The 11,675-nt window shown below is 43.6% G+C and overlaps 1 protein-coding gene across 3 annotated transcripts; it reads right to left on the minus strand.

The window, feature by feature from the left end:
- Nucleotides 1-4,262: 4,262 nt before the first annotated feature.
- Nucleotides 4,263-11,569, minus strand: TRIM14 (tripartite motif containing 14). Of its 3 annotated transcripts, XM_035313350.1 has the most exons (6): nucleotides 11,100-11,569; nucleotides 9,982-10,215; nucleotides 9,180-9,342; nucleotides 7,856-7,948; nucleotides 5,014-5,084; nucleotides 4,263-4,887 (listed from the first exon to the last, which is right to left on the minus strand). In XM_035313350.1, the coding sequence occupies exons 2-6, from the start codon at nucleotides 10,201-10,203 to the stop codon at nucleotides 4,549-4,551; spliced, it is 888 nt and encodes a 295-aa protein (XP_035169241.1). In that variant the 5' UTR covers nucleotides 10,204-10,215; nucleotides 11,100-11,569; the 3' UTR covers nucleotides 4,263-4,548. The 3 variants fall into 3 exon arrangements, with proteins under 3 accessions (XP_035169241.1, XP_035169240.1, XP_035169242.1); XM_035313349.1 differs by having other exon boundaries at nucleotides 4,263-5,084; nucleotides 11,100-11,560; XM_035313351.1 differs by lacking the exon at nucleotides 9,982-10,215 and having other exon boundaries at nucleotides 4,263-5,084; nucleotides 11,100-11,560.
- Nucleotides 11,570-11,675: the final 106 nt, after the last annotated feature.

Genomic DNA, 11,675 nt, shown 5'->3' on the forward strand with positions numbered 1-11,675 from the left:
TTTTTTCCCTTCCTTCCACCTGCTCTCCCAGAAGCCCACCCAGCGTCACTCCCTGGCCCAGCTCTGGCCAGCAGCAGCTCCCTTTGGAGCCATCAGCAGCTGGCTCTGCTCTGACATGGGGCAGCTGCTGGGCTCTGCTCACAGAGGCCACCCCTGCAGATCCCCTGCTACCAAACCCTTGCCACATAAAACCAATACAGCTCAGAAAAACAGCTTGATAATATGCACATTATACTTAGGTTTATAGTCTCAATATCTCAGTTACTGCAGCAGTGTTTCTACCTCTGTACTTTAAATTTTCTGCTGCTAGATAGCAGCATGCACACTGATAAGGCGCAGCACACTGTAACTTCTTTGTAGACCCATTGTTTCCTATAAAGTACTATTTCTTAACTATTTTTACCGAAGCATAATGCTGGCAGTTTTGAGTATAGTGCAGTTCCATGCATATCATTCAGTGAGTAACTAAGCAGAATTATAGTTGTGTATGACTCTATGTGAGCTGCTTGTGCACTAAGCTAGAATACTAGTCAGTCTAATGAGATTGTCTCAATTCTGTTTCTGGGATATTTCAATGAGACGTTGGGTTTAGATCTTCCAGACAGCCTTGTTAGAGAGAGTGAAGGCTTCCATGCTAACTCAAACTTAATTTGGACTAAGAAATAACCAGTGGGGAGGGCAGTCCACACAACCTCTTCCCAAGTAACTGCAGATTTTTTTTTTTACCTCTTTGGGTATTCTGTGTCTGTATGGGGTCTGGCTGGGATGTTAACTTTCCCAGCCCATACGGTGCTGCGCTCTGCACTTGTAGCTAGAACAGCAGTGGTATCACACCGGTGTTGTGCCTGCTGCTGAGCAGTGCTGGCACAGCATCAGGACTCTTTCTAACCCTCCTAGGGGGTGGGCAAAAAAGTGAGAGAGAAACATCACCAGGGCAGCTGACCTAAGCCAACCAAGGATATTCCATACCATATGATGTCACACTCAGCAATAAAAGGTAGAAGAAGGAAGAGGGGAGGGGTGGGCTCTCAATGTGAAGATGTCTGTCCTCCTCCCAAACACCGGCTACATGCGTTGAGGCCCTGCTTCAAGGACGTGGTCAAGCATCGCTCATTTGTTGGAAGTAGAGAGTAATTTCTTTCCTCTGCACTTCCACATAGCCTTTACGTGTTTTGTTATTCCCCTTCCCTCTTCCCCTTTCCCTTTTTTTCCCTTTGGTTGAATTGTTTAATTAATAATATTATCTCCTTAATAATATTTTTTCTCTTTAATTAAATTAGCCTTATCTCAACTCGTGAGTTGTTCTTTCCTTTACTTCTTCCCCTCCTCATCTGAGGAGGGAGAGTGAGGGAGCAGTTGTGGTGTTCAGCTGCCTAGCTCGGTAAAACCACCACAGTGTCTAGGAATGTGTTTGACTTAAACTTTTTCTTTTCTCCCCTGTAGCTGGGGAAGTCTGTTGTGGCGAAGGTGACAATTCCTGAAGGTACCATACTGACCCTTGACATGCTGACAGTGAAGGTGGGAGAGCCTAAGGGATTTCCTCCAGAAGCCATCTTCGATCTGCTGGGCCAGAAGGTTAAAAAGCATATTGAAGAAGACGAAACCATCACTGAGCAGGCAGTAGAAAATCATGTCAAGAAAGTAAAGTGCTAAACCAAAGTACTCTGTTACACATTTCATGATGTAGGACTGCCCTACTGCACAACATATTTAAGTATAGCAGCATGGTAGATTAGAAGAAAGGATCCAAGCAGATTAGAATTTTCCAGATCCAGTTAGCAGGAAGTTTTTGCAGCAAGGGGATATAAATTATGAAGAGCAATTTTTAGAAATTGTGTATCAGTGTGTCTAGAAAATACCATACTCCTTTTCCATTCCACTTGATCTAGATTACTTCGGAGTTTTGCCAAATCAGAGACCAAGGTCTGCTGCTTTCCAGTTTGCCTTTTCTGGTAAGAATACACTAAATCCTAATAATTTGTCTACACTTTGAATTGTCATAGTGCTGTATCTTTGATGTTTCCCTCTCTCTTCCATCATTTTCCTCATCCCTGCAAAAAATAGGATGCTAGTTGGAGTTAAATGCAGACAAATCCAAGGTTACATAAACATAAAGAAAACTTTACACATACAACTTGATAGATTTTTCTCAAGATATGTCTTAAGATCTAAAAAGAGGTCTCAAGATAAATGGTTTGCAGGAACCTGCCTAAGGAATAGAGGTGGCCAAAGTTGAAATGAAGCATTACAGTGAGGGGAGATAACTGTCTATTCAGTAATGCCACTATAGGAAGAAAACAGCTCCTTGAGAGAAACTAGATTCCAGCATGGCCATACATTCTCAAGGGACAGTTCCAAGAAATGTAGTAAATTGGATGGGTAGAAAGCCCCCATGTAACAGGCAGAGAAAGATCCTTGTTGTACTTTTTGTGAACTGAAAGGCAAGAGAGCAAGCTGGACAGGGTAAGGGGAAAAATTGGTCCAAGATGGATCAGTGGAAATAAATTTTAACAATGCATCCAGAAACCGGCAAAAGCATCCACCATCAGCTGACTGAATCCTGGCATCCTAATGATTTCTGCAGTGCACTTGGTATCTGTATTTGTATTTGGGGGCAACCTCTCATGCTGGTAAAGATGCAGCAGCCTCCTTTCTGGACTAATAAGCAAAGGCACTGCATTGGGATTTTTGTTTTCCCACTTGTTGCTCTTTGACACAGCTGAGGTTGGCTGCTTGACTAGCTCACATCACCGACTAGATCACAGCATGACAGTCCATGCGTCTCTGTGCGCTCCAACCTTCCATCACAGTTTACTTTTCAAGTAAGAAATGCAGTTCCTCTCCCCATTAGGCTGCAGCCCTTACCTTTGTCCAGGAAGGATCTGTATGGCAGCAGGTACAACGCATCTCTCAGCTAGCTTGGTTCAGCACAAAACCAAATTGTTTTCATTTGTCTGCATTTGTCTGTGACAGAACCATTTACTAGTTACGGTTATTTGGAACTTGCTACCTCTTGGTTATGAATTGGTGAAGTATTTTGAATTTGATGGTTGTGTTTCTGTACCTGTGAGCAGTTTACTCTCAAAATGTTTACCCTTCTTCAGTTCTGAGGAGACTGTAGTCCTGTATTTAAACAGGGGAGAAGAGGTCTTTGAGTCCTGTGCTTGTGACAGTCTGTAAGCTCTGATTGATGCAGTATGCTTGCCTTACATTAAGAAACAATTGTTAAAAGATTTTTTTTTTAATGGCAAATTTTAAAAATAAATTGAGCTTATAAAACAAGCTAGTGTTTTTGTGTTTCAGTGTGTGGTCAGTGCTTTGCTAGCAGCAGAGAGGATTTCAGGGCAGTTAGTATTGTAACCACCCAAGATTACCTTGCTTGCTTCAAGTGGCAGCGCTCCTTCAGTGGGGCAGTGCAGCTAGCTCTAGGGAATGCTGGCAACACAGGCTCCAAAGATTTCTAGGACTTTAATTAATTATGGAATCATCTAGGTTGGAGAAGGCCTTCAAGATCATCAAGTCCAACCATCCACTTGACATATGGAGTCCCATCACTAAGCCACGTCCACACATCTGTTAAATACCTGAAGGGATGGGGGCTCCACCACTTCACTGGGCAGGCTGTTCCGGGGAAAAGCCTTCCTACCTTCAAGCAGATCAGCATTCCTGCCTAACTTGGGATCATCTGCAAACTTAATGACGTTGCACTTGGTCATTTGCACAGGTCAAGAAAACTGTAGCCAGAATTTTGCCCTGGAGAAAGCCACTGGTGACCAGCTGCCAATGGGACTGAACTCTGTTCCCTGTGACTCTCTGAGCCTGGGAAAAAGAATAAATCATTATCCCTGTATAGAAACAGCAGATGAAAAGTAATCCTTGAAAGCTGGAAGAACAGGGCCACTGAGGATCCCATTTCAGAGCCTCTGACACATAAGACCAGCTCATGACTACGGAGTGTGGCTACAGAAGCTCCCACTTCAGCTCTGTCTAAAGGTACCCCTCTATCAGTCGTTGCTTCTATTCAGTTCTTCCATGGGCTGATACTTCAGTACAAGCCACTTAATTTAGTGCATTCATTATCCAAATCTGACATCAACTATAAAATCAGGAAATATGTCCACTTGAAGCTGGAGCCAAACTAAACCCAGTATGACGCATAACTGTAACCGCTCCAGGAAGATAAGGGGACAGAGCTGATAAAAAAAAAGACAGCAGTTCTCAGGCTCAAATATGAGTTGTAATAAACTTTTTTTCAGGTTCTATCCAGGGTTTTTCCATTTTGCAAATTTGAATCAAGTACAAAAAATATAATGTATGGCACTTTTGGTGATAATATTGACATCATTTATAAATGGCAGATCAACTTCCCCCACTGCAAACACATAGACATTAAACACAACAATTGGTTTTCTTCAACTTCACTGTTACCTTTTAAAAGCATCACAGCTGAATCTTCCATATGACATAGAGTAATTCATGTAGATCACTACAGAAGTGGCCTTCATACCAAACCCTTGAAATAGGAAGCTTTTTTTTTTACTTCATTCCTTATGTTAGCTTGCAGATCCCAATGGACCCTTCCCAGAGCCTCAAGGCTGGGTAAACTGGCTCTGTGAACTTGCAGCGGAAGGTGTGCAGATGGGCCATGCCATCCGTAACATTGTAGAAGGAAAGGATCCCCGCTTCATAATCCAGAAAAACACCAATGCGATCAGGATCATCTTCTACTGTGAGAGGGATCCTCTCCCCCTTGTGGAATGCCCAGTACTCAAAATCAAACCTTTTGATGCACCACGATGCCCTATTCCAGCCCAGGCGGCAGGTTTCAGAGTCTCCTTTCCTGCCAATGGAGGGGTAGGCTGCGCCAATCCACCACCCAGTTCCAGCCTGAAGGAGGTCAACTTCCCAGTAATGGCTCCCGGAAAGGAACGCATCTCTGCTTAGCACTTGCCATAATTTATCAAATCTCTGGGGAACACAGGGGTAAAACATCCTCCTCCAATTGCAGCTTACTACTAGAAGGTCATCAGACAACTTCAGCCTAGGATGAAGGCTGTTGTATTCCCAGGTTGGCGATCTTGCATCTGCAATCAAAACCAAAAACGTACTTGCTACATTTATCACAACTCATGAAAGAAGCCCAAAATTACAGAAAGCCTGAAAAAGAGCCCACAGCTGGCAATGGCTTGGAAACTGCAGATTTGTAAGGAAACAGACATTTTTTAATTGGAAAACACTGCACTATCAACATGCACTGATGCTTTAAAGTTGCGTTGGCTTTAAAGCAGGTCAGTAAAAGAAAAATATGTAAAACAGTGTATGTGTGTTTAACAAATGGTAAGAATACAACTAGGTAGGGAATAAACACAGAGCTTCTGCTTTTAAGTGGAATAGTTGGAGACTGGTAGCGTGATGACAGCCTAAGGTTTTTAGAGAGCACTGGAGCAGGCTCTTTGGTTGTGAGACCTCATTTCAGCGAGATCACATTTGAAAAACAGGCTAGGAGTTGGTTTCACACAGAGGCACGACAGCTCAGAGGAGCAGCAGCGTTTAAGTAGTGAAGGAACACAACCAACCAGCTCCCAGAGGACTTACGGCACTAAGTTTTCACCTAGCCTGTAACTTACAGAAGAAAAACCACAGTCTGGAACTATACCCTAGAAATCACTGTCTTAGCAGCAGCTTAGAATATTCTCACCATGAAGCAGCTGTTACAGGACTGGAAGTCACAAAGCCAGAAAAAGACCTCTATACCCATCTGTGGTGTTTCAGAAAGACAAGTAAGTAGTACACGAGTCGTGACTAAAAGATACAGCTGCATGCCACACCTCCCTTGCCTTGCTGTGGCCCCTAGCATTAGCTATATTTAACATACAGGAACCAGTGGTGCACCAGTCGCTGTTGTTTTATACACAGCCTTGCTAACAGACCGTCTTGGTCTGGGCTGCACACACCTGGCTATCAGGAATGAAGCAGTTGCTTAGTCTGGGGCAAAGACGTACAGGAAGAGTTGCTGATGTCTAACATCCATGTGAAGGTGCTAGAGAGCTCATTGCTGATGATTCTACCCCCTTCAAACTGTACCTGTTTACTACAATAAAAGGGAGAGGCAAACAGCACTGTACATGCAGCAAGTGTTAACAGAAGTATTGCCATTTTCTAAACAAAAATAAATAAATAAAACTTTCTTAATTTTAATTCTGGTATTATGACTGCAGACAACAAGCTGAAACTTCCAAACGCATACCACCACAGGGATAGGTCTTGCACATGCAACATCTTACTGTTGTGATCTCCACTGCACTTTGGGGGTGAAGCACCAGTCAGAAAAGCTAGCGCTGGCTTTCATGCGGTCTGCACAGGTGTTTTAGGTGGGTGAACACTGCAAGCACTAACGCCCACCTGGGTGCACAGTTGGTGACAAAAGACAGGAAACAGGAATTACGAAGGTAAATACAGTGTGCTGCAGGATTCTCTCTTGTCAATGTCTCTCTGGCTGTCTTTGAGCCTTGGCTTCAAGTCACCTTCCAAGAGGTAAATGGTGGGGATGCTGTCTGTACAGAACACGGAAGACATTGGGACCAAAAGGGACTGAAAGTGTCACTTGAAAGTAGGGGTGATTCTAGAGGCCTGGCTTCAGTGTCTGCTTCTCTTTGAGAAAGCACGTGAAAAGCTGTGCAAATTAGTGGTGATAAGTCTGTCAAATTTGCCCAAAACCCAAGATTTTCATAAAAAGTGTTCCTAATAAATAGATTGTTACTAAAATGCAAATACATCCATTGCTTAAAAAAAAAAAAAAAGAAAAGAAAAAGAAAAAAAAGAACTGAACTGCATCCAGATGTCAGTATATGAGAGCATGGATGTGAATTTGACTAGAAAAGTAATGCAAAACCGCTGCAGTTGTTTGGACTACCAGACTTGCCATTTTTCCCCAGCAGTAACATCTCTAAGTGACTTTAAAATACTCATCACTAAGGCTTGACAATTTTGCTGGACTATGGGACGCTGCGTCCAGCATCTTTCTTAATGAGGTTTGTCATTTTTAGGTTTAATAGAGTTGAGATACTGTCTTTTCAGCCCTTAAAGAGCTGTCTCCTCACACATGAAACAAATGCAGTACTTTCTCTATTAATCCATCAGGAGACAGCCTGAAGGAGATGGATAAAGACTGAGATGCATGAGAACTGGGGGAGCCCACTTCACTGCCAGACAAAAGCTTCTGCAGTGTTCTCTTTGTGGCTAGTGCTCGTTGACACATACTACCTGCCCCAGCACCCTAAAAAGATCAAGTTATGGTTACAAAGTGAATGACTCAATGTGGATCCTGCAGCGCAGAGACGATTAGCTTTCCATCAGAGAGGTGAAACAATTCGCTATACATCTTCCCTACCAGCACCGGAGGAAATGATGACCTGTGGATTGTCCCTAGACACACTACATAGAATCATAGAATCGTTAAGGTTGGGAAAGACCTCTGCAATCATCTGGTCCAACCATGCATGATGGACAGATATAATTAAAGACAGACCACGATGACATGGAGAATATGAATGTCTTCAGAAAACTAAATCAGCCATGAACTCGTTCACACACTGGCAGTTTTTAATAAAAACATAGGATCAAGACTTCACAGGCAGAAACTAAAATTTCTTTCCCAACCTGAGATACAGAAAAGGGTACTGGCTCTCAAGCAGGGCTGAGAACTTGTTCCTTCCATACAGCAGGAACCCTTCTAAGAGACCTGTTCACGATAATGGTAGCACACATTCACTGACTGCTTCGGTGATGCAGATGAATTATTAATGAAAGCCATGAGTGTTTGGAGTGCTTCTAGCTTTTATGCAACCATACTTACGTTTTAAGAAAAGCAAACGATCAACGGGAGACATGGTTTTCAGCATTGTTCCAGGCTCCTTCTTTGTGGTGGCATTAAGGCTGCTGAAAACATCTGGGCAGAAATGAAAAGGGACAGTTTAGGTAAGTCTGTCAGTGGAAGAAGATGGCTCTACTCTCAAGATTTTAAAAATAAAATAGAACACCAGGGGGGATATTGCAAGATAGGTTACTTGGGTTTTACCTCTTTGCTGCGAATTCCACCCACATTCCGAGTAAGGTTATACAGTCACCCCATATTCCAATTTTCATGGGACAATCTGTACTATTCTTGGAAAAGGGGCGCTCACTCTGCACGCTTTCTACTTTAAGCTCCTTGGATAGCACAGAGATGCTAGATACCAATGATGCCATGGTACTCCACAACCCAGCACAGCCCTAGGCAAGCACCTCCCATTCCTCCAAAAACACGGCACACACCAGGTGAGAACATGGTCGGGCTGTTCAGACAACTACAGGTACAAGCCACAGAGCACCTCCATGGCACTGTCTAGCAACTTCCCACTCATCCTGTAGTGAGCTTCCAGGTCTGGTGAGAACATTTTCCCCAGCACCCTGCTCTACTGTTCTTGGTGACAGCTCTCAAAAATGGGATCATTAAAAGGTAGCTGGATGTAATCTGATGGCCACTGTGGCCCTGCTGACCTGTAACTCAACCAGCATCAGGATTTCCCCATGGTTACATGGCTCTGCAGCTCTGTGTTAGGGAACTCCTTGCCTCAATCATGCAAAAGGTCATTTAAGGACGAAATACGAGCTCAAAGATAAAAGGCCCTCTAAGCAGAACATGTTAACCCACCTTTAAACTACCAAAAAACAGAGTTTTTTCAGAGTGCCTGAGACAGAGGGATCACTAGGTGAATCAACTACAAAAAGCTTTCGATTTCTAGAGGTACCCAATGTCCCATGTCTGCAGATGTTCTGTCACATCGCTTAACAGTAACTGAAAGGACAGAGCAGCTGCATGGTGTAGGCATGACGGTCTAGGGATAAAAATAAGGTAAGCTCTGTGGAGATAAGTAATCTATATTGAAATAACTGATAGGGCTGGAAAAAAAAGCATCTGAAGACATAAAAGACCTCTTCAGAGTTGAAAGAGAAACCTCACATGTTCCTACATCACCACAGCTATAGCAACGATACACCAGGGTTGTCAGACAACAGCACCCATACCTGAAATGCTTGCTTTCTCCAGCTTAGTTTACTTAGTAAAAGAACGTTACAGACCACACTTAACTCAGAAGGCAGACAGGAGGAAGCAAAATTCACAGCACTCTTGAGAGTACCTTCTTTAAGCCGGACTTCTAGTGGTTTCTGTAGAACGGACTGAAGCACTGTCATGAGGTGCTTGTAGTAGTTGAGTACATGCTCAAATGAGAGAGGTATCGGATGCCACTGTTCTAGCTGGCTCTTCGTCTCCTGCATTTCCTTCTCGATTTCTATGGATTTCTGAGGGTGGAAAGGCAAATCCTCCAGTTAGTACAGACAGTGGCACGAATGGACTCTTCCTGCCAGCTCCCACACACCAGAGGGCAAGGACAGGTCCATCACTAGGTGAATTAACTTAAGGGCTGTAACAGGCAACCCTTGCTGTGCTCAGACTGTTCAGCAGCCCGTTAGGAAAGAGACGCTGACATTTATCGGTAGGCAAGAAGAAAAGCACTCCAGTAAAATGAGCTTGGGGAGACTGGCATCTTTTGCAATTAAAGGAACGAGCCAATTTAGCCTTCCTCCTCAGGTTCCCAGGGAGGGCTGCCCTTCCTCAGACGTTCATGTTACACTGTGTAAGGAAAGACCCGATACAGCATTAATCTGCAGGATGAGGAGACAGGCCTAACTCGTTTCACGTATGCTTAAAATTAATGTGGTTCTCATACCGACCTGATGTCAATGTCACGGCATGAACACCTAACAGCTCAAAAATGAGGAACCAAACCAGTCCACCAAAATAACAAAAAAAAAAAAAAAAAAAAAAAAAAAGTGAGAAAGATGCTGCTTTCATACAGAAGGATCTACAGAGGGTAACCATTAGAGCAGTTTACCAGGGACTAGGAGGATAAGAGGCAGAACAAGACCACACAATACCACCTCCAGAAACTGAATTATATCACTGTTCTGCTGCGTTTCTCTGATTCGACATGAGAAGGTCTCCAGGGATGCAAGCTTTTCTCGGCAGGACTCCACCTGCTGACCATGTGCTTCAAGGGCTTGCTGAGTCTTTTCATCAATTAAATTTCTCGCCAGGCTCTCCTCTTCGCGAAGCAGTAACTGGAGCTCAGTCATTCTGTCTGACAGCTGCTTTTTGGCCATAGCAGCGTGTGCCTAAAGGTGAAGCAGAAGAGTGACCGCCCCATATTCAACAGACCATTAACATTTCAGCTGTCAATGACACATTTCTGTTGAATTTTACCAGTTTGCTCCATCTCTTTAGAAATGAGTGTTTACCCAGTTAAGGGCAAGCACAGTCAGGATCTTCCTGCTTATCTCCTGGATGGAAAACCTTGAGGGCAGATTCTGCGATGCTTATTTATGTGGAGAACACAGTTTTCAGCTGGAATATAACCAGGCCAGGTACCAACCCCTACGAACAGAGGACCTGGTCCTTTTGTAGCAACGCTTTATCCCCTTTTTAAAGCAAGTTAGGGTCAGGGAGCTGCTGGGAAAAGAAAGCATCCAAAAGGAAGTGACAGCAAACCACAGTGTCCAAAGCTCTTCAGAGATTCCTCCAACTTTTACTGGTCTTTTTGTAACAGAGAAGTTCAGAGATGCTCCTTGGAGCAAAGGCCAGTTCATGCGCTATAAATGGAGCTTAGCATGCATCCCCATTCTTAGGGGAAAGTTAATAGAGCTTTTCTTGTTTACAACACTCTGAATTCAGTCAGAATTAATAATGCAATTCTGTGCAATGCAACATACATCAGTAAAGTCAGAATAAAGTAAGTTGTTAGGAATATTTACTATTCCTCTGCACAGACATTCCAACTAGGTTCTCCCAAAGGTGTTTGGCTGAGCAGGGGATGAGGGACAGGCCTTTAGAAACTCTTTCCCTTCCTCTCTCCCTTTGATAGTAGGATGTTGTAATGTATACACGAAAAACATTCCTTTCCTGGGAAGCAACAGCTATCTGGTTATGGAGAGCTACAGACAGAGCAAGATGTCTCTCCTTGGAAAACAACCATCCAGGGGAGAAGGAAGCTATGCTTTACCTTCAGATCATTAGCAGCTTGCTCTATACACCTTCTGTTACCAGCCTCTTGTTCTTTTCTCTCTTCTAGATCCTTCAAATACAGCACCAGGAGTTCCTACACAGTAATTAATAAATAAATAAAATTACTGTTTCATAGCAACATCTGTAAAAACCAACATTCTTTCCTTATGAGAGAGTGTATTGCAGAAACAGTTTATAAGGCTGCCCAGCAAGGCCATTGGAGGGAGGTTAAACAAATATTTCATCATTTCATCTGCTGCCCAGTGGTTAAAAGGGTAAGATACATACAGATGTACAAATTATGCCACCTTCATAAGCAGCAGGGAAACCAATGGTGAAAAAAAAAACGTTTTCATCTTGAAATCTATGGCATTGTGAACTAGGTCTATGTGGGAGAGTTTTGTTAACAGAGGATCTGCAGGGGTGGCCTCTGTGAGCAGAGCCCAGCAGCTGCCCCATGTCAGAGCAGAGCCAGCTGCAGATGGCTCCAAAGGGACCTGCTGCTGGCCAGAGCTGGGCCAGGGAGTGACGCTGGGTGGGCTTCTGGGAGAGCAGGTTGAAGGAAGGGAAAAAA

This window comes from Oxyura jamaicensis (genome assembly GCF_011077185.1).
Source record: "Oxyura jamaicensis isolate SHBP4307 breed ruddy duck chromosome Z unlocalized genomic scaffold, BPBGC_Ojam_1.0 oxyZ_random_OJ64908, whole genome shotgun sequence".
Lineage (NCBI taxonomy): Eukaryota > Metazoa > Chordata > Aves > Anseriformes > Anatidae > Oxyura > Oxyura jamaicensis.

What these genes read in the sequence shown, in the direction of transcription:
- TRIM14 (XM_035313349.1), bottom strand. Translation starts at nt 10,203, where the DNA reads ATGGCCAAAAAGCAGCTGTCAGACAGAATGACTGAGCTCCAGTTACTG. An exon ending in ATATAATTCAGTTTCTGGAG is followed by an intron (nt 9,343 to 9,981) that starts GTGGTATTGTGT and finishes TTCCACCCTCAG; the next exon opens with AAATCCATAGAAATCGAGAA. An exon ending in TCGTTTGCTTTTCTTAAAAC is followed by an intron (nt 5,085 to 7,855) that starts GTAAGTATGGTT and finishes TTTTGATTGCAG; the next exon opens with ATGCAAGATCGCCAACCTGG.